At 40.9% G+C, this 23,209-nt stretch overlaps 1 protein-coding gene across 1 annotated transcript in view; it reads right to left on the reverse strand.

Moving 5' to 3' along the window:
- The window catches only part of LOC118818473 (ATP-dependent DNA/RNA helicase DHX36-like), a 66,149-nt gene that overhangs the window by 26,551 nt on the left and 16,389 nt on the right, over positions 1-23,209 (reverse strand). Inside the window, exons 8-11 of the mRNA XM_036585740.1 lie at positions 15,776-15,942; positions 12,265-12,346; positions 11,005-11,145; positions 8,509-8,614 (exon numbers count right to left, since the gene is read on the reverse strand). Coding sequence (XP_036441633.1) covers positions 8,509-8,614; positions 11,005-11,145; positions 12,265-12,346; positions 15,776-15,942 — 496 coding nt within the window. The remainder of the gene's footprint in view (positions 1-8,508; positions 8,615-11,004; positions 11,146-12,264; positions 12,347-15,775; positions 15,943-23,209) is intronic.

Below are 23,209 nucleotides of genomic sequence, written 5' to 3' on the forward strand. Positions count from 1 at the left end.
CTGTAAAGGCACTACAGGCTATAACTATATCTGTGCTCCTTCATTTCTGTCCTTAATTATCTCTGTTTTAAAGCGAAGGTTCTGAAAACATAAGCACAAAGTTTGGTGGAGGCTTGGTGGAGGTTTCACAGCAGCGCGTAATCAAAATGATGTTGAAGACAAAAGTTACAGCTACTATGACCTCAGTTACCTGTGTAAAAGAGGTCAAAACAAAACTAAAGTACAATAATCTGGAGATTATCAATATGATGCGAGCGCCCCCTGCTGTTTATCAGAGCGTTATCGCTCCCCAGTTTCAGTGGCCATTTCCCAAACGCTTAAGCCGAAGCGCGAGCCGGCCTACGTTGTTCCTCCTCAAAAACAGCCACGCGGTCAACACTGTCTTCTCATTATTCACCACCAGAGCTGCAATATTTATTTGACAAGTTTTAAATCTACATTAACACATGCAGTTAACGAGAGGGGGGCAGTGGACATCGTGTCTCCAGTGACTGAGATTTTTTGCTGTTAATAACTTTTTAAATTTTGATAGTAAGCACACAAACAACATTCTCTGCATATCAATACCACTGAAAGATGGGGGGGGTCTTACATACATACATGCACACACATACATATACATCATACATTTATACACATTCAACAAAAGCAAGATGTCTATGATTACAGAGTCTTAACATAATTGATGGCATTGCATTGGCATTATGGAATCTGGCAGCTCCAGAAAATATCGATATCGATATAATATAGATTTTTAAAACGCAGACAAAGTCTACGTTTACACAGCAGGTAAAAGTGGCCCAAGTCTGATTTTCTCACCAAATCCGATTTTTTTGTTTGGCTGTTCACAGTATCTTTTAAATGTGATCTGTATGTGACATCAGTCTGAACAGATCAGCCCCTAAACCGACCCGCATGCGCAAAAGAACAGAGCTTCGCGTGGCTCGTCCAGAGTTAAACAAACTGGAGCTCCAGTTTCGTCTTCGCCAGCATCACAGGAGCGATTATCAGCTGATTTAAGTTCCAGTGGTTGACAGCTGGACTCATCACCCAGAATGTGTTCGAGTTCGCCGTAAAAAGGGCTCGTTATTCAGCCACTTCTTTGGATTCTTTTGGACTCTTCGAACACCGAGCGGTTGCGATGAGTCTCCTCTAGTTTTTTGGTACAGAGAGTCTCAGCAGCATGAAATTATGACGAATGTCGAGTTGGACTGTCCGATCTGGCTGTTCAGACTGAGCCGCATTGCCGCAGATCGGATACGTATCGGATTTCAGTACCACATATGAAAGCGTCTCAAATCGGAATTGAAAAATGTCAGATTCAATGTGTTTTTGCTGCTCACACTGACACACATCTGTGTCACATACGGAGAAAAAGATCGGATTGGGCCACTTTTACCTGCTGTGTAAACATAGTCAAAAAGTAGAACTACCATTTTGCAACATAGATAATGGTAACATCATTATGCTAGTTATATTATGCTGCCTAAAAATGACAGAAACAGATGGTTAAAATACATAAAAGTGAGAACTAAAGTTTGGACAATATTTAGGAAATTTTATCAGTCACACTTCATTTTGATGGTCTACAGGTGCTTAAAGTTTTTAGTAATACTGAGAGTTGATTATCAAGATTATGGTTGGGGTTAGGTTTAGGAGTAGGTGTAGGTTTTGTGTTGAAGTTAAGATTAGGACTACGTTTACATTTATTAGAATCTTTCAGGTTCAATTTCAAGTTCAGTTGCATTAAAATATATTTAGTTGAAAGTCACTTAAAGAAAGAACTGGATATCTACAAAGCATCGGCAGTGGACCATCAAAATAAACTGTTACCATTTTGTCTAGCGCAGGGGTCAGCAACCCAAACGTTAAGAAGAGCCATTCTGTCCTTTCAACAAAAATCAAACCACCTTGGGAGCCACAACATTTTAACTTATTTATTGTGACATTTTACCATCTTGGCTGACAATATGTCCTAATATGTGCTAGCTAATGTCTTAGTAGCAACCAAATAAATATAATATAAATGAAAACGCAGGCTTACTTTGATCTGCTTTAAGCTGTAGCTCAGCTATAGCCGCTTTTCTCGCATCTCCAGCAGGAAACTTTTCCTCAAAAGTAGAACAGTTTCTTGTAAAATGTCTCTCGTTTGACTTTTACGAGGCTAAATTCAGCTCGTCATTCACCAGCTCTTTCTTCGAATCTTCCCCTCCCACCTTAAACTGCTGTACCATTTAAGATGGAACAGGAGAATTCAAACAAGAAGCTGGCGAACAAGAAGTTGACTTCAGCTTTTCAACTTTTTAGTGTTTGTTAGTTTCCCATTGCAGATTAAACATGTCAGGAAACCAGCTGGAGTGATTATAAATGTAAATAAGTCCATTCGTCTCCAAATTATCGATGTTCGTCTTAAATCTCTCTCTTTGCCTTTTCGTTAGCTACTAGCTAGACGAGATTGTTGTCTATGGTGACCAGCAGTCTGTGCTGATCTTCAGGGTTAAAGGGTGAATTAGCAGTTCTACATTAACTCCAGAGTTTAAGACCATTTATTGTTAAACTGTGTTGAACGATCAGCAGCGCTTTATTTTACTGTAAAGGAGGATTATTTTATTTTTACCTACAAATCTCATTCTGCTGTGGAGCCACAACAGAGCAGGAAAAGAGCCGCGTGGTGCCGACCCCTGACCTAGTTAGATGTTTCTGTGACACTGTTTTCTTATCTGGAGTTAGGATAAGAACTGTTATTCTGTAAATTCAGTCCTAACTGAAATGTCATGGTGACTAAACAGATGTTTCTGTAATATGGCCCCTCATATTCAAGACACAAGAAAAAAACAGATGTAAATGGGGTCAGAGAGAATATAACTGACCTCCCCCTCTCTGGGTGGGTAAGACAGTCCTCCCTCTCCCTCATGACTCGGTGTGACCCTAGCTGATGTAACAGAATTGGCAGTTAGCGTTCCAGGCGTGTTGAGCTGTTCAGTGACGGCAGTTTCCAAAAAAACTGGAGGAACTACAGGTGTCTTGGAGCAAGCCTGTGCTAGCCTTCACTATCCTGGCTTGGGAGCATCATGAGATTTAGTAAGCAGGGACAGACAAAGGCCCAAACCCATTTAACCCCTCGCCCCTACCACTTAGCCCTTAGCCCTCTGTTTTGCGTGTTCAAGTCTAGGGGTAGGGTGTCCCAGTTTTGTTGAGATAGAGGGGGAGGGTGAAGTGTTAAGGCTACATGGCCCTCCAAACGGAGGTTTTTCAGAGACTCCAAACAGAGAGTTATGAGACAAAAAGGAAAACCAGCAAGATGGCTGAACAAGAGACCAAAGACACCCACAGATGTGAAAAGTTTCTCAGTTAAAAAATGACGATAACCACTGTATTCTATTAGTTTAATGTTGTTTCAATGTATTGCGGTCCTTTTCTTCATAACAAGCATAAAAAAATTGCTAATTTTCCCGTTCCACCTGAAATAGTCCAGCAGTATTGATGCCTGAAGCACCAGAATGTAACTGCTGCACCATTTAAGGTGGAACGGGAAGATTCAAACAAGAAACTGGTGAATATCTGACTTCAGCTTTGTACCACTAAAGAATCAACGATGGGTGATAATAAATAGTTGTCTTATACCCCTCTTTGAAGTCATATGATGCCCTAAATGTAACTAAAGCCCAGCAGTGAGGAGCTGAACTTTACCTTCCTCTGCTATCACTGAAGACGGGCCGGGTCACCTACAGAGCGGCGCTAGTAGCTGTTAATGAAGTAATGTTTTATTTGAGGGTCACATTTCGTAGGGCAAGATTGACACTTGAAAACAAGGGGTGGGGTAAAAAGAAGAAATGGGACTGGGCCAAAGTCAGCAGGTACATATCTACCACCCCGGCAATGTCTAGTGTTTAGGAACCCAAAAACACCACACATTGCCTCAAATCATGCTTTTAATTACTCTCAAACAGACTTGCTTATGAGGTTTCTGTAATCCTTAAACATGAACAAAAGTGTAAGCAAAATGAATTTGGGCTAAAGGAGAAAACTAAACTCAATCGTTTTCTTCTGAATTGTTTGAATTCTGACTCTTTGTTGTTTGCTTGCTGCTGATCATTTATTCCACTTAAGCCTTAGATAACAGGAACGGTCTACTCTGGCTAAATAAGCAACATCATTAGGCTCTCGCCGCCAGCATCAGAGACCAGACAGCCTGGGGATTCACTCTGAAGTTTATCACAAGGCATATGCACACATAATAAAGTGTTTGTGTGTTTGAGGCTGGTTGTTTCATGTTTTACAGATTCTAACTAGGTAGCTGTTTTTCTCATCCTTTAGGCCCACTTTCTAGATCTATAGGGGAATTCAATCATTATTATTTTTTTAATTCTGCATAAGTCAGTCATTAAGATGTAAACAAAGTCATTCAGTGTGATGTGGAATGCTTAGTTCTAGAGCAGGGGTCCTCAAACGTTTCCACCCCAAGGCCCACCTGTTTATAATTATAAAGCATAGCGGCCCACAGAAATACTAAAATCTAGGTTTTTTTTAAATATCTTTTTTTGTTAATTGCTCACATTGAAAACCGGTGAATTAGGGCCTGAAAAATATCAGATTGTCCATTTCAGTTCAATCAAACGAACCAAAATTTTAGGTATTTTTAAAAACATAACATATTTAAAACTAAAAAAGTGTATTTCCTGAAGGAACCGCTGAACGGCTGTGCAGCGGTTACTATGATATCCCAGGTGGTTGCTAAAGTGTTGCTAGGCAGCTGACATGGTGTATGGGGTGTGTATTCAGTTGTTCGTATGGAGTTGCCGAGCGTTAGCTACACGTTGCTGAAAATTAATAGGAGTCTATGAGAGGAACGAGGGATGAAAAAACGACACGCAGAGGAGTGCGGGTCAGTGTGGCTGTAGATTAGAGCTTGATACAGTGTAAGACCAAATTCAAATACTGAAGCCTTTATATCCTGTTGAAAATCATTATAATGCTGTATAATAACAATCTATATACATTACATTAGTAAAAGTATCTATACACTCCTTCTAAGTAGTGAATTCAAATGCACCCCTTGCTGAGGTGTTTAACTGCACACGGACAGCTTGTATAGTCTCCGTAGAAAAACACTGACCAATAGAATGGGACGCTCTGGAGTAACTGGACATGAGCCTTAGGACACCATGCTCAATGCCAAGCTTTGGCTAAAAGGGAATAAAGCCCCCCTGCACTCCAGTTCTCTGGAGTGATGGAGCTCCGTCCAGTACATTTAGGATGAGTTTGTGATCCAGAACTGATCATCCAACATCACTACCTGACCTCAATAATGCTCAATCGAATCCTCACAGCAATGCTCAACAACTACTGTAAAGCATTCCCAGAAGGGTAGAGGCTGTTACTGCAGCCTCTAGTAATGCCCTTCATTTCAGAGGAAACACTGGATGTGCAGGTGTGCAACTTCTGAACACATTCGTGTTATTGCACACCGACAAACAGAGCGTTCTCATTTCTTAAAAGCACTGTGAAAAGCTAGGTGTCCGCAATCGTTTGCCGAGCAGAGTGCATCAGTATTAGTGGTTATAGATGAGCTGGAATGCGAAGTGAGCTGCACGTCCTGCATAGTGGCCACAAAAGAGACAAAATCACCACGTCCTCTTTCTCTCTCTCTCTCTCTCTCTCTCTCTCTCTCCCTTTGATGCTGGAGATCACACACTCTCTGACACATCTCTGCAATCATGTGACACAGACGCAAAAATACATCCCCACATAAAAGAGCAGAGTGAGGTCAGAACAAACCTCCCTCAAGCGCCAAAAGAATCGTAGGAAATGAAATTCACTCGAGTTCAAGGCTAGAGTGCCATTCATCACAAGGTAATGCAAAGCATAGAGAACAGGGGGGAGAGAGAGAGAGAGAGAGAGAGATAGAGAGAAAGATGAGAGTGACAAAGCGAGGAAGGGAAGAGGATAAGGAGCGGAACAGAAAGAGGACGAGGAGAGAAAGGAGATAGAGGATAGGGGAGTGAATGAAGAGAGAACAAGGAGAAGTAGAGGCGAGAAAGAAGTGGAAGAAGCAGAGTAGATGAGGAGGAAAGAAGAGGAGAATCAAAAGTGGAAGAGAAAGAGAGAGTAAAGAAAGAGGAACTGGAGACAAAGATGAGTGGAAGAGACAGGGGAAGTAAGAGGAGTGGAAGATAAAGAGAAAGCGGACTGGAAAAAAGAGCAGGGGAAGAGGAGAGGAAGAGAATGAGTAGAGGAGGAGAACAGGAATAGAGAGGAGAGAAAAGAGAGAAATTGGAGAGAACAAGGAGAGGAAGAGGGGAGGAAAAGAGAAATTAGGGAGAACGAGGAGAGGAAGAGGAGAATAACAGAAAGAAGAAGAGGAAAAAGTGATGAGGAAGAGAACTGGAAGAGAAAGAGGAAAGGAAAAGGAGAGTGAGGACAGAAAGAGGAGGAAAAAAAGGAGGAAGAGGAGACAGACAGAGAGAGAGAGAGAGAGATAGAGAGAGAGGAAGAAAGATGAGATGACAAAGCGAGGAAGGGAAGAGGATAAGGAGTGGAACAGAAAGAGGACGAGGAGAGAAAGGAGATAGAGGATAGGGGAGTGAATGAAGAGAGAACAAGGAGAAGTAGAGGCAAGAAAGAAGTGGAAGAAGCAGAGGAAAGAAGAGAAGAATTAAAAGTGGAAGAGAAAGAGGAACTGGAGACAAAGATGAGTGGAAGAGACAGGGGAAGTAAGAGGAGTGGAAGATAAAGAGGAAGAGGAGAGGAAAAGGAGTGCATAGGAAAGACAAAGAGTAGTGGAAAAAAGAGCAGAGGAAGAGGAGAGGAAGAGAGTGAGTAGAGGAGGAGAACGGGAAGAGAGGGAGGAGAGAAAAAGAGAGAAATTGGAAAGAACAAGGAGAGGAGGAGAACGTGGAGAAGGGAAGAAGAGAAAGAAGAAGAGGAAAAAAGTGACGAGGAAGAGAACTGGAAGAGAAAGAGGAAAGGAAAAGGAGAGCGAGGACAGACAGAAAAGTAAAAGAAGGAGGAAGTGGAGACAGACACAGAGAGAGAGAGAGATAGATGGAGAGAGAGAGGAAGAAAGATGAGATGACAAAGCGAGGAAGGGACGAGGATAAGGAGCGGAACAGAAAGAGGATGGACAGAAAAAAGAGAGAAATTAGGGAGAACGAGGAGAGGAAGAGAACATGGAGAACAAGAGGAGTGACGAGGAAGAGAACTGGAAGAGAAAGAGGAAAGGAAAAGGAAAGTGAGGAAGGAGGAAGAGGAGACAGACAGAGAGAGAGGGAAAGAGAGAGGAGAGAGAGAGAGAGAGAGAGAGAGAGAGAGCAAAAGAGCGAGCATCTGTTAAGCCGGCCGATTAGCACCCAGCTCATGCCAACTAGTTTCTGCTTTATTAGAGCCTGAAAACACAGAGCCATCTGCCTGAGTGCCAGCCAAATCAGCTACAGTGTGATCACACACACACACACACACACACACACACACACACACACACACACACACACACACACACACACACACACGCCACGGCTGCAACCACCAATGATTTCTACAATCAATTAATCTATCAACTTCAACTCAATTAATCAAACTGAACTAGTGGCCCTTCTGCCCATTCTTCTCCTTTTGCCCCACCATAATTCAAAGTTTCTTCTGTGCAACAAGAAATGTGTCCTGTAATGGTGTGTAAAGTTGTAGGGGCAGCACTGCTATTTCTTGCAGATGATAATTCCAGATATCCAATAATGCCAATGCTGGACGATAACTTTTTTTGCTGCAGTTAAGCCAGCCAGCCATATTTTCTGGGATCTTTCCATAACGGGAGAACTTAGATTTAGATTTAGATTTAATTATCATTAAGTAAATGAAGTTTAAAGTCTATGGGGAAGTATATCTTAGTCAGAGAAGAGACAGAATCAACAACCTCCTCCCAAAAAGGCATAAACTTTTGGGCAGTCCGTTATGTGGACCGACAGTACAGAAGGGGTGAGGGCTTAAACCCATCAACCTGGGTGTCAGACAAGCCCTGTGGCTTATTTTCAGATGGATGAATTACCAACTGATCAGATGTCTGACAAAAATTAATATTGTGAGATATCGTGTATTGTGAAATTTCTTGAAGTATCGCAATATTATATTTTCGCCACTTTGCCCACCTCTACTATGGGTACAAAAAAAAGATTTCTGCAATCGATCAATCAACTATCAAATTATGTCAGTAATCAAAAAATCAAAATGCTTATGATTTCTGAGGTTTACTCTCATTTTGTGTGTCACAGTGTGTGAAAAGTTTTTTTTTTTAATGATGCAATAAAACACCATATCGCCCCTACCCTTCATGTAGCTTACTGAAATCTGTCAGAAGAACCATCTTTATTAAAATATAAACATAATATAATGGAGTGCCTTTATTTTTAAGTAAATAATATGACAACGTTTTTCCATGATCAACAATGTCAACCCCTAATTGCTTTTTTTCCGTCCTAACGCACATCAGATGAACACACACACACACACACTCACGTCTTCGTTCATCACGATGTGGCGGATGAGTGCTGCAATCAGCTCCAGATTGATCTTGTCATCCTCGTCCATCATCTCGAGGGCATCGATGGTGCTGTCTGAGTACCTGCCAATCACAGCACAGTGGAGAGGTGAAAACCAGAGATGACACGTCAGCCTCTGGGATGGCGACTGGATGCCAGCATGGATATGTCTGACAGCCTGTCTGTCCCTGTCCTAAAATCAACACATGCACATCACAGCACCTCTATTTTAATTCTTATATAACGTACATAATTTAACCTATGCATATTATGCATAGGGAATACAATAACAGCAGCTAATGATTCATTCATTTCTTTAATGGGAATCTCATTCAGTCGAGAGCTGAGACTCTGAAACAAGAGCTCATATTTAAAGCTATTCTTCTGGGCACACAGCATTTAACTGCTAACATTAAAATAAACACAAATAAGCAATCAAGTGCCGCTAATGCAGATCAGACCGTAACAGGTTCACGATTATTGTGCCTTTCAGAAATAACCTAATTCGCTGAGCCCCAGGACTCTCTTAAGAACGGCAATTATTTAAGATGATTGCAATAATTGTTCACAGCCATATTGTGTCATATTAGGCATATTAAGCTGGGCTGAGGCTAATCCAGTGTGCTGGTGATGGTAACCAGCTCACAACACAACAGTGAAAATTTTACTGAAAACACCACATTCTGCTCATCTAATGTTAATATTCAGTGTTTCCCCCATCATTAAACTCACGTGAAGCCCAGCTTGGACGAGGTACAGACATAGGATGTTACAGGCAGGTTAGCGTTTGCTTTCTATCATGCAGTGTTGTTCATTTATGTGTGGTATTCGCTCTTTTTTCAAACGTAAAGAATCAGATGACACAGTCACAGTCTTCTGGTGACTGATTAGTTGAACTCTAGTATTTTAGTATTCCACACAAATGTGTATATATATATATATATATATATATTTGATGCCAACAACACATTCCAAAAAAGTTGGGACGGGGCAACAAAAGGCTGGTAAATTGTGTAATGCTAAAAAATAAAAAAAATAAATAAATAATAATATTTAAAAAAAATGGTGCTTGATTGGCAACAGGTCAGTAACACGATTGGGAATAAAAAAAGCATCCCAGAGAGGCTGAGTCTTTCAGAAGTAAAGATGAGGAGGGGTTCACCACTCTGAAAGACTGCACAATCAAATAGTACAACAATTCAAGAATAACATTTCTCAACATAAAATAACAAAGAACTTTTGCTTTTCATCATCTACGGTACATAATAACATTAAAAGATTCAAAAAATCTTTAGAAATCTCTGTATGGCCAAAAAACAGTATTTGCTGGCCGTGATCTTTGGGCCCTCAGGTGGCCCTGCATTAAAAACAAATATGATTCTGTAGTGGAAATCACTGCATGGGCTCAGAAACACCTATGAAAACCACTGTCTGTGAACACAGATCATCACTGCATCCACAAATGTAAGTTAAAACTCTAAAATGCAAAGAAGAAACCAAATATAAACAGGATCCAGAAATGCTGCCACCTTCTTTTGGTCTGAGCTCAGTTAAAATGGACTGAGGGAATGTGGAAAAATGTCCTGTGGTCCAACGAATCAACATTTGAAATTCTTTTTGGAAATTATGGACACTGTGTCCTCCGGGTTAAAGACTACTCAGCTTGTTATCAGTGCACAGTTCAAAATCCAATATTCATGATGGTATAGGGGGGCATTAGTGCACATGGCATGGGTGACATGCACATCTGTAAAGGCACCATTAATGCTGAACAATATATACATGTTTTGGCAACATATGCTGCCATCCAGACAACGTCTTTTTCAGGGAAGGTCTTGATTATTTCAGCAAGACAATGTCAAACCACATTCTGTATGTATTACAGCAGCATTTCTCCTTATTAAAACAGTTCAGGTGCTAAACTGCAGACCTGTCACCACTGAAAACATTTGGCACATTATGAAATGAAAAATACAACAAAAGAGATCCAGAACTGATGAGCAGCTGAAATCCTGTATCAAACAAGAACGGGAAAACATTTAACTTTCAAAACTACAGCAGTGTCTCCTCAGTTCCCAAACTCTTACAGAGTGTTGGTAAATGAAAAGGTGATGAACCACAGTGGTAAACAGGCCCCCGTCCCAACTTTTTTGAAATGTGTTGTTGGCATCAAATTCAAAATGGGCATATATTTTTCAAAAAACAACAAAATTTCTCAGTTTCAACATTTGTTTTGATGTTTTTGTAGTATTTTCAATTCAATATGGAGTTTAAATGATTTGCACACACACATACATATATATACACATATATATATATATATATATATATATATATATATATATATATATATATATATATATATATATATACATATACACACACACACACACACACACACAGTAAAATACAGTCCATAGGACTGTGATAAATGATCACTCGCGGTGTGCATGTGTGCATGTTGCAGACTGACCTGTCTCTGAGTGTGCGGGCGTAGCAGGGCCAGCTCTCCTTGTACTCTGCCTCTTTCTGCTCCTTCTCAGGCCACGCGCTCTGACCCTGCATGAAGCCTCTCCGGAACCGGGGCCGCCGGTCCTGCTGCTGCGGCCGGAACCTGCAAACCAGACCATTTTCTCTTATATAATTACACGTGTAATAGCGTGAACTGTTTGTCCAGTCTATTCTGATTGCAACAGGAGGCGTGTAGTTGACTACCTTATGAGAGTATTTATTGGAAAGGCCAGCTTTCCTAACATTTAGCTGGCTGCAGCACTATACTTGTCTAACATGGTCACATAGGCCATGTTAAAGTTCTGGCTTTAAACCACTCTTTAATGTGATGGTATTAGAAACAGCGTTTCTATATATTTTGTAGCACCCAAAAAGGTTCTTCTATTGTTACTTGACATCTTAGCAACAGAAGAACCCTTTTGGGTGCTATTTAGAACCATTTCCAAAAATGTTCTATAAAGAACCATCTGCAGCACATTCTTCCGAATCTGTTCATGATGCAAAGAACGCTTTAATCATGCAAATGGTTCTTTGAGGTCTCATGGTTCTTTATAGAACCATTTTCTTTACTAAAGAACCCTTGAAGAACCAACTTTTTGAGTTGTATGGGAAAAAAAAACTTTTTCTTGGGGACTACTTTGCCTCACAACACCATGCATGTATTTTTTCAGGCAAAAAGGTGGTGCTTCAAGGGTTCTTTAGTCAACAAAATGGTTCTATATAGAACCATTAACACTCAAAAAATCATTTGCATGATTAAGGGGTTCCTTGCATCATGAAAGGGTTCCTCAGTTTGATGAAAAATGTATATGAATGTGCTACAGACGGTTTTATATATAACCTTTACGAGAAGGGTTAGCACCCAAAGGGTTCTTCTACTGTTACAAGCTTGTCACTGTAAAAACCAAAGAACCACACTGGTCCTACATAAAACCATTTCAAAAAAGTTCTTTATAGAACTATCTACAGCACAATCTCCATCAATCTGAAGAACGTTTTCATGATGCAATGAACTAATCATGCAAAGGGTTCTCTAGGTGTTCAGGGTCCCATATAGAACCATTTCTCTTTACTAAAGAACCCTTGAAGCACTATCTTTTTAAAGAGTATACACGTTTTAACCCATGTAATAATACATGGCCTATGCATGTCTATACTTCACCAGCGATTGAATATAAGTGCTGGTAATACGTATAATATGCAGCTTTAATGTTATGCTCACCTGAGCATCTCCACCACATCCTCCAGCAGGTACTCCTTGACTGGGTAGGTGTAGCCAGGGATATGGATCATGGGGCAGTTTCCTGCAAGAAGATCAGAGACAGCGTCAGCAACGCTTTCAACATCAGTCTCTCAGAAAGCTTCTCCTTTTTCATCTAAAGCTGAAGCCATTACTCAGATCGTTACCTCTACGTTAAATCCTGTTACTTAACTTTTTTTATGAAGCATGTCATGTTTTAAGAAGTTGATTTCATACCTGCTGTTTTTATATTCGCAAGTAAAATATTCATTGCTCAGTTGAAAGCAGGACACAGTCATTCTGCTCAAACAGCCATGTAATTATTCATTACACAAAGCCATTCTGCCCAAGAGCTCTGTGGACCTGAGCAATAGACTGGAAATAAAGTTTACTGTGGCATGGAATTGATATTATTTCTCTATAATCCCATGACAGATCATATAAGACCACTATTACTTATTATTCTATGATTCTTTTGTCAGGGAAAGATGCAAAAATGATGTATTTTAAACTTCCGCCTATGACGCATTATTTGATATGTGCATTTAAACATCTTAAGTGAATTATGCATTTCAAAATTCTTGCGTGTTTAAGGTGGTAGTAACTTCAGGCTCCTGCAGATGGCATTGCACGAGGTTGATCGGGCTGTAAATACCTGCGGCGTGTGCGATGGCATTCATAGATTGAGAAAAGGTGGTATAGTGCAGTGAATGTCTTGTGCGTTGACTTCTAAAAGCAATTCTTGCCTGGAAGTGAAGCGTTTTTTATTCATAAGCCGTGAAACACGCCGGTGGTCCCAGTCTGTCAGTTTTGTCTTTCGGCCACAATTCTGAAGAGAATTTCCTGTAAACTGGGATTTTTGACACTGCTAGTAGACCTGTATGACCATATGCTTCGATACACCTGCAAATTTAGCTACTTCCTTCACACTCTGGCCTTTGGCTCGCCCAAATGCAATTATTCCTTTTTGCCAATCATTAACATCCACTTTGCAACCCATTTTCCATACATCGAATGAGACATTCACAGCACTGTACCACCTTTTCTCAATCTATGAATCCAGTCACACACCCCACAGGTATTTACAGGTTGATCATGCCCGTGCAACGGCATCTGCAGCAGACTGAATTTACTACCACCTCAAACGCGCAAGGTGACTCTTTTTTTTCTGTTTGGTGAAAAATTACATTTCCCTCTGACTCCAAATGCACTTGATAAGCCAACAGACATAAGCAAGGCTATCTGACATTAATTAAAGGAACATTGTGGCCAAAATGAAAAATGCAACCATCATCCTGATCTGTGGTAAACATGCCTGTTCACATCCTACAGCAGCGCTGCAGTGGTTTCCAGACCCCGATATTCCAGTTTAAAGACTGGGAAACGCCCCTTCTGATGATGTATCTTGAAGGTGGGAGGGACATTTGGTGGATTTTTGAGGGTGGATTTTTGAAATTCTGTTTCTGTTAGCAGGGTAATGCAGAAGGAAGGTACACTCTTAAAAAAGATGGCTCTTCAAGGGTTCTTCAGTAAAGAAACTGGTTCTATATAGAACTATGAACACTCACAGAACCCTCTGCATGATTAAAGGGTCCTTTGCACTGAGAAATGGTTCTTTAAATTGATGGAAAATGTGCTTTAGATGGTTCTACATAAAACCTTTTTGAAAATGGTTCTGTATAGCACCAAAAAGGTTTTCTTATTGTTACAATGAAAAGTTTGTAGAAAATGGTTCTATATATAATACCAAATAAGGTTCTCTTATTGTTACGATGCCAAGTTTGTAGCAATAAAAGAAACCGTTTTGGTACTATATACACTCTTAAAAAGGTGGTTCTTCAAGGGTTTTTAGTAAAGAAAATGGCTTTATATAGAACCATGAGCACTCAAAGAACTCTCTGTATGATTAAAGGGTTCTACGCATTATGAAAGGGTTCTTCAGATTGATAAAGAATATGCTGTAGAAGGTTATATAGAACCTTTTTTAAAAAGGGTTCCATATAGCACTAGAAAGGGTTCTTTTATAACAAGCTTAATATTATAACAATAGAAGAACCTTTTTGATGCTACAGACAACCTATTTTGAAAAGGTTCTGCATAGCACATTCTTCATCAATCTCACGGACCATTTCACCATGCAAAGAACTATTTAAGCATGAAATGGTTCTATATAGAACTCATGGTTCTAAATAGAACCTTTCCCTTTGCTAAAGAACCCCTGAAGAACCATCTTTTTGAAGAATGTAGGACAATAAGCTAAAAGCTAGTTGCCTTAATTTGGATAGTTAATAGGTTAGTTAGCAGGTTAGCTACCTGGGTACTTAGATACTTTACCTTAGACTGGCTTCTTGTTTCTGCCCTCAATTTTGTGCTGAAAACAGACAGAATTGCTGCTTTCTTTACAATTTTTGTTCAACGTTAAACTCTAGATTTAGAGCAGAATCCCCCTTCATAAGAACTAGACACAAGCGTCTGATGATTCAGGCATGCAGTTTGCACCATGCTAATTTAGGGGAAGAATAAGCTTTCACTGCTTGTTAGCTACATTAGCCTTACAGTGTTTTCACACGTAGTTCGTTTTAAAAGAACCAGACTGAGTTCTGTTAAAGTGAACCTGGAAGGGAACCAACTGCAAATTACCTCAGTTCATTTTGTGCTCACAATGTAAGTGAACTATAAAGAGGATTCAGTTTTCTTTCTGGTCCTTCACGATCTCAGACCACTCAGACCATAACTCCACTAGAACTCGAGAGGAGGCGAGAGAAACCACCAGACCCACTTGCAGCTCTCCTATTGGCAGCGATGAACTGATTGTCCGAAGTGCCTCGCACAAAATTGGACAAATGACCCTAGCGTCTGCCGCGGCGGGTTCTGTTTTCGGCTGTGCTCCTCACTGAGCTCCACCCGGTGAAACTTGTGTGAATTTTCATTCGTTCAGCATTCAGTGTGAAAGCAGCTTAAACTTGTGTTGCGTGCCCAGCTCGAGCCTTTAACACGGCAAAATCACCTCTCACATCTTATCGCTTTAATATGTCTGCGCTGCTGTCTTGTCGCAGCTCACAGGCCGAATTTATCCTAGTAGAACCTTATAAATGATACTTGGGAGTCTGTTTTTACCTGCTGAAGTGCTGGAAGACTGTGGCTGTGTGAACGGTGAGCCTCGAGGTCTTCACCATAAAGCAAAGCTAAAGCGGACTGGGGCCGTTCTGTTTTCACAATGTACAAATCAATCGAACCACCTCGAGAGGTGGTCTCAGTTCGGTTTGTTTTTGGGGCCGTTTAGAGGGGTCTGAGTTCGTTTGGCATGTTCACAAATGCAAAAGAAACCATGACTCAGCGGTCTGAGTCCACTTCAGATGGCCCAAGTGTGACAATGCCCTTATAATTCCAGTGCAAAACTAAAGAGAAAACTGTCTTTGCTTAATGTTTTGGCTGATGCTCAATTTTTTTTACAAAACATTTCTGCTCGAAACGCCATACAAAGCACTCTCACCAAAGTACTTGCTGAATTTGTCGGCGTTGAGCGTGGCGCTCATGAGGATGATCTTGAGGTCATCCCTGGTCCCCAGCAGGTCCTTTACAATGGTCAGGAGAACATCAGACTGTAGATTCCGCTCATGGATCTCATCCAGAACTAGGTGACTGATGCTGGACAAACACCTGAAAACAAAAGGCACAGGTGAGGAGTGTGTCCGTGAGAAAGAGAGAGAGACAGAGAGAGACAGAGAGAGAGAAAGAGAGAAAATATGAGTCCCAGAAATGCTAGTTTGGTAAGTAAATAGTACATATAATACATTTGTGGCGATGTACTAAAGGGGGCCCTTTGCATGTCCGGGAGGACTTCATACTCTACCTTCACATTTCACTTCAAAAGAAAACCCACCAACCCTTTCTTCATCCAAATCATACTTTAATTAAGACTAACAACGCGATGAAGTGACTTCTGCATTCCCAAACCAGCAATAAACGCTATTTCACTCAGTGTGAAACAATATAAACAATAAAGGAACGAGGCATGAAGGAATCTTACACGGCCGTCCAAGAACTATTATGGAAGTGGTTCGATTTCTACCAGAACTTGACATAGCTGTTCAGATTATTTCTGATTTATACCTCTTGGTCAAAAAGCTGAAATACACCTTTCTTTGTTTGGAGACTGCACCTTGATGAAGGCAACGGCTGCGACGCATTGGCAGCTTTCTCTCCAGCCTTAGTTAATGTGTTTTCATGGATTTGCCCTGAAAATGAAGTCAATTTTAATCTTTGATCATAACATGGAAGAGTGCCTTGTTGTGGACTGAACTTTGATAGTAGACAGTCACTGAAGCCCAGAAAGCACCCCGCAGACATACTGATGACACTGTCGTCAGTTTAATGTGTATGAGCAGTCAATGCTGGCTATGGCTTCTAAGTCAAGACATCAAGAAAATGTCTGTGTGATTGGAGATGTTGATTGGTACCAAATCAGTAAGTTATCTTTAAGACCTGATTATGCGTTATTGCCTGCAAGAACAAATCCAGACCTCTATAATCACCTTAAATACTGCATCAGAACACACATCGCAGGAGATAAAAGCAGACAAATTGCTAGAATCGTACAAGGCGATTCAAAAAGATTCATCTGATTTTAAAGCACCATATTTTTACAACCACGAGGCGCCTAGGAACCAATCACATACCAATTGAAAGAGGGGGTCATATAGTTTCTGACGGTCACCGGAAAAGATAGCTCCCTTCAGTCTGGGAGGAGATGCGACCCCTGAGCAGAAAGCGACATAACTGTGCAACGTGATTTTCGTGGGTAGTGAAGCTCCAACAGCTCAGAGTGTTCGTCGTTGGTTCCACAACACTGGATGATCACCGAAATTGCACTGAAAGAGCCGTGAGTGCAGCGACACCAGATATGCTCAATCCAGGATGGGATGAATTTGACTATGGCGTTGATGTTGTCTGTACAGCTGGAGGAGGTTCATACTGAGACCTTGTAAAATCTTATTGAACACCTCTAGTGGAAGGATCTGAAATATTCTCTCTTTTGTATTATCAGCTACACCACCAAACATCATGATTAGGGCTGCATGATAAATCGTATTTATGAGTTTCCATGATAAACATATCGGTAACAGATGCCATGACACAACAGATCAAATTGGTTAAGCCACATTTGAAGCCAATGAAAAATCCACAATATAGACACATCTGTGACGCCTAACAGCACCAGAACTGTATATCACTACTATACAGTACATCATACTACTATACTACATCACGGCACAATAAAAACCCTTATGATATTAATGGAATGACTCTCTTGCTGCTGACATGGAGCATCGAGGTTACTGATGAAGTAAGAACCTGTTTGTTGTTTAAACTGAGGGACTTACAGTTTATGTTCTTAACTAGAACCTGGCTGGTCAGCTAGCTAACAGGCTAAAAGATAGCAAACATCTAAACAACTCCATCATTAACATCACAGGCTTGAATTAAACCACTTACGGTATAATTCACTGTAAAATTGCAGTACAAAAGTATAACATATTTCAAATGTTTGTGTTTGTCAGAAGTCGCATCAAACCCAGGCTGAATCCCAAACGGCTGTGTACTCCCTAAATAGTGCGCTAGCTATGAAAGTTTAGAAATTCTAGCCTCTGCAGCCAAGCCGAGTCACAAATGACTATTTCTTAGCTGTATTTTGCTCTGTTGGGCTGCAGGAACCAGTATTTAAACTCCTACGTCGTGCACTATGTAGGGAGCAGGGAGCCATTTGAGATTCAGCCCCAGCACGAGAAGAGCTGAGCCGCTGGATCGGTGCTAAAGACCTGCAGTGATGATTTGGTGACCAATACTTCTAAGTACTTATAAAGCGATGCCGTGTTATCATATCGCTGTTGTCGGAATCAAACTTCATATCTCCAAAATGATAGCTTTACAGGAGAAGGAGAAAACCTTCTTTACTTTCAATGGAAGTCAATGGAACCAGACTTTTTCCAAGTCATTTTGGGTCATTTCTTTTGGTCCATTCATCATGAAATTTACACACAATGTAACAACAGGGCAACAGGCATTTTCAGATTATGTCGAAAACTAAAAAAACGACAAAAATGGAGATGCAAGGTTTTTTTTCATTGTTATAAGACAAAAAGTTCATGAAATAAAGTGTTTACGGTATAATTCACTGTAAAACTGCAGTATAAAAGTATAAAAATGTCTATTGAATGGACAACCTATGGGCAACGTTCTCCATGGTTACTTGACAAGGATACCATACACTAAAGAAACTACATGTCTTGCCAAAATATTTGTTTATGTCGATTATTAATAGTAACTTTATAGCATTAATAGAAAATACTATAAAATATTAATAGTATTAATATTAATAGTAAAATTATTTTCTGAAAAATTGTGTTTTGTTCATATTTTATGTTGGCCGACGTTTTATAAAAGCAGTAAGCCACCTAAGGCCATGCATTACTGTGATGTTATCACAAGGTTGGGAGTTTTAGGCACTCTGCTGTGTGTCATGCCTAAGAACACCCCTCCCGTGATAAAACCGCAGTAACGCACTGCGTCTCGTGTCTTATTGCTTAAACAAACCGTTAGCAAGCTGATGAGTGCTTCTCTGTGCTGCGCTTGAACTCTACTTTCCTATAAGGTGGACAAGTAACTTAACCACCCCTTATTCATTCTTGCCTTCATAAAAAATAAATATACTGATCTGTTTTTGTAGGCTTTCTAAAAAAAGCTGTGGAGCTGTTTCTCAGCCTTGTAGTGCACCAAAATGTGCTTGCCGTTCTGATGCGAGTAGCTCTTACTCTGCAGGCACACCGCAGGCGGTAAAATCGCTCAGGCAGCCTTCAGCTGGTTGCTGATGGGCATTCTGAAGCAAGAGCAAGCAGACAGGACGTTCGACTGGGTTACGTGGTCATGCAAACTACATTTTTAAAAGCATGGGAGCAAAGACAACCCAGTGCTCAGCCAGCGTAGGCTGTATTTATTGACTCACATGACATGGAACACAAGTAAACATCAAAATCAAGAAATTCATATTTCACTTGTGTTTTTTTTCCCCCATTTGTACTCCAGCTGAGCAGAAATGCTTAAATGATTTTCTCAGATTATTAAACACTTCATCATGAGTGACTTGCATTTGTTTCAGGAAAAGCAGAATCTGCAGAATTTCGATATCCATTCAACAAAATAACATTAGTTAACTGGGCCTATAACATAAGCTCAGTTCACAATGAGGCTATGTTATCATTTTATTTAGTTTCTTTGCTATGGTCATTATAAAATCAGTACACTTTCTTCTACCATGCCTCATTTTTACTAACATCTCAGTATATAAACTCCATATAGACTCCATACAGCATGATAAACTCACACCGCTGCAATCTGCTTTCGCTACACATTCAATTAAATGCAGGGGAACAAATCTTCAGCGAAAAACAACTGTATTTTCCACAAGATGTGAGAACGTCTTTTCTGATTGGTTATCGCCACCCTGCATCACTGCTCATTTGCATGAAGTTGAGCAGAACTGAGCTTCTTCACGTCACTCTGGTCGCTTGCTTTGCAGCGCTGGCTCTCCTTAAATACTGAATGACTTACGGCCATTTTGGCAGGTCGCTGCCAGTGTGAACACCAGGCTATTTCACTTCTTTTTATTTTGCTTTGTTTGCTTAATAATTTATCGTTTCTCATATTATTATCAAGATATGCAACAACTGTTTCGAACATCGCATTTCATGTCCATAACTGTGCTCATAAAAGTGGAGATAATCAGTGTTGAGGTCAACTTAAGTTACGTGAGCCCAGCTGTTCTCTCAACTGCATTCACCCTCCACCTAAAGCTAAAGCTAAAAGATCTAGATCATCATCATCTATGTCAACTATCAATCGTGAAAAATCCAACACTGGAAAATGATCAAGGGCAAAATTACAGAATCTATCCTTCACATCCTTTGGCAACATTAAGGGGACACAGCTGAAAGACTGTCCTGTTTATTCTCGCTATGCAAAGGTTTCTCCTTCACTGGCTCAGCTCTTCAGCTTTTTCCCCCCTCACGACGTTAGACAGCCAGGACGCTATAAAAGCTGCCACAGTTTTGTGTTTTGTTGCAGTTGCTGCCATGAATCACTCATGCAACACACCATGGCTCTATTTTGTGTGTCAGGATGCTGTAACTCTATGGCTCTATGGGTCGCCCCACTGACCGGTGGCATGTCAACAATATGGCCATGGCAAGTGAGCCATCAAATAAATACTATCTACTGCAGAGGAGTCCAAACATTTTACAAAGGGGGCCAGAATGGACCCCATCAAAATACATGAGGGCTGTTCACTTTTTGCCAAAATATTCATAAATGATTAAAGGTTCAGTATTCAAAATATCCAAAATATGAAAAACTCAACTACACAGAACACATAATATTTATTGTACAAACTAGTGAATTTGCTCTGATTAAAAAGCTGCTTAGTCTTTTGTCGTCTGCCTCAGAGGAGAACACCAACCACCAGTTCTGTTACGTGTTTGGGGTGGGGGGCCCTCCTTCCTACCCAGAGAGCAAGGCCAATTGTGCTCTCTTGGACCCCTGGGAACGGATGGCTCATAATGTACTTTCATAGCAAATTCATTACAGTCTGTTGACATATGAGGCACATATTTGTTACGGCTCTTGATGAAAAAGTGTTCCATCACTCTTAAAACTGCCAGTCGTCACTGCCAGCTTCTCTGTTGTAGTCATGACTAAATGTCATTCAGTGAATTAATCTACAGGTTAATTGTAGGTTTACAGTACAGCTGCCACTGTCAAGGGAAAGGACTCAACATGTTGGCCGGAGTGCCAATTGATATCAATCCACAGGCAGCATCTGGCCCTGGGGCCGGACTTTGGACAACCCTGAGCTACTGAGATATTCGATCTTGTTACCAAAGAGCATCTTACTGACTCTCCAAGATATGGCTGGAAGTCCCCTGAACACACCAATATGCCTCAGTTTTGCCTCCTGTCAAAGTGTGTCTGACTTAGCAACAGTAACAATGGAAGAATGCTTTATTTGTGGACTGGTCAGTTTAAAAAAGACGACAGAAAGCAGGAGACATAGCAGGTTAGTGCACTGTGAATGCAGAGCAAGGCAAATACGCAACACTACTGCACAGCCAAACATCTAATGTTCTGAGGAACGTTCTAACCTGGGGCGTCTAGCGCTGCACACTGGGCGTGTGGGTACAACACATTTCAACAGGCAAACAAATGTAAACACAATATGACACAAAGCAGCACATATTTCCTGTTTCCCTGGGATTTAAATGAGAGCTGAGGCCGTGTTGAGACAAACGAGGAGCGGAGAAAGCTGGAGGTATCTGGCGTCTGCAGCTCCTCCATGAAGACAAAGGCTCTGCGCTGACTCCAGCGAGCGTGTGACTGTTTTATTGTTGGCATTGTTTATTGTTATGTGGCGGTGTGTGTTTAAACGTGTCTGTGTGTGTGCGTTTGTAATCCAATACACACTGCACCTGTGGCAGGCTGATAAAACAGTGCTGTCTCCTCAATGGCGCAGAGAAGGATTGAATGGAGATAAAAGTGAGGGAAGGAGAAACGGAGAGAGTGAGAGGAGATCCAGCATCTCCAGGCTTCAATGCAGGACATGACTTTTTAGATGACGCTGGAAGCAACAACTTCTAAGGCCTCTCAATACCGGATCCCAGAGCAAAGACATGAAAATGTACTGTAAATATGATGAGCAGTTAGCCTGATTAAAATCACATCCACAATTATTACAGTTGGATGACATAACTTACATGTACTGCTAATCATACTGGATTAAAATCGCTCCACAATTATTACTGTCAGACTGTAAAACTACACACACTGCAGATTCATACTGGATTAAAATCACTCCACAATTATTACTGTCAGACTGTAAAACTACACACACTGCAGATTCATACTGGATGAAAATCACTCCACAATTATTACTGTCAGACTGTAAAACTACACACACTGCAGATTCATACTGGATTAAAATCACTCCACAATTATTACAGTCAGACTGTAAAACTACACACACTGCAGATTCACACTGGATTAAAATCGCTCCACAATTATTACTGTCAGACTGTAAAACTACACACACTGCAGATTCATACTGGATTTGAAGTATATTTTGGATCATTGTCCTGTTGGGGAATACATACCTCAAAATCTCTTTTTAGCTTTAGGTTCTTGACTGCGTCACATTTGCCTCCAAAATGTGCCAATATTTCATGGAAACCACAATACCATCTACCTGTGCAACGTTTCCTCTGCCACTGGCTGCTACAAAACCCCAAAGCACAAAAGATCCACCTAATGAACTGAAACTTTTAGCGTCCAAAGAGTTCCATTTTTACTTCATCAGTCCAGCACCTGTTTCCAAAACGCCTCTAGGCTAATCTAGATTATGTTTTGCATACTTCAGATGTGATGACGAGGTTGCAGGTATTGTCTCCTTCGGATGACAGAGTAGATTGTGCACCATCGCTCCTGTGTCAGCTAAACCTTCTGTCAGGTCCTTTGCTGTTATATGAAATGAAATGAACGTTTTAGCCAACTCTGTCTGAACACATCGACATTAGACCTCTGCATTTAACCCATCTGTGCAGTGAAACACCACATACACGCTAGTGAACACACACACACTAGGGGGCAGTGAGCGCACTTGCCCGGGGCGGTGGGCAGCCCTATCCACGGCGCCCGGGGAGCAGTTGGGGGGTTAGGTGCCTTGCTCAAGGGCACTTCAGTCACGTACCGTCAGCTGAGGGGATCGAACCAGAATCTGCCCCCACTCCACGACTGCCCCCTCCAGCCCACGACTTACTGGGGGTAAAAGCAGCATAAGAGCAGTTTGATCTGACAATTTTCTTGGTCTTCTAGATCTTACCTT

This window comes from Colossoma macropomum, unplaced genomic scaffold (assembly GCF_904425465.1).
Source record: "Colossoma macropomum unplaced genomic scaffold, Colossoma_macropomum, whole genome shotgun sequence".
NCBI lineage: Eukaryota > Metazoa > Chordata > Actinopteri > Characiformes > Serrasalmidae > Colossoma > Colossoma macropomum.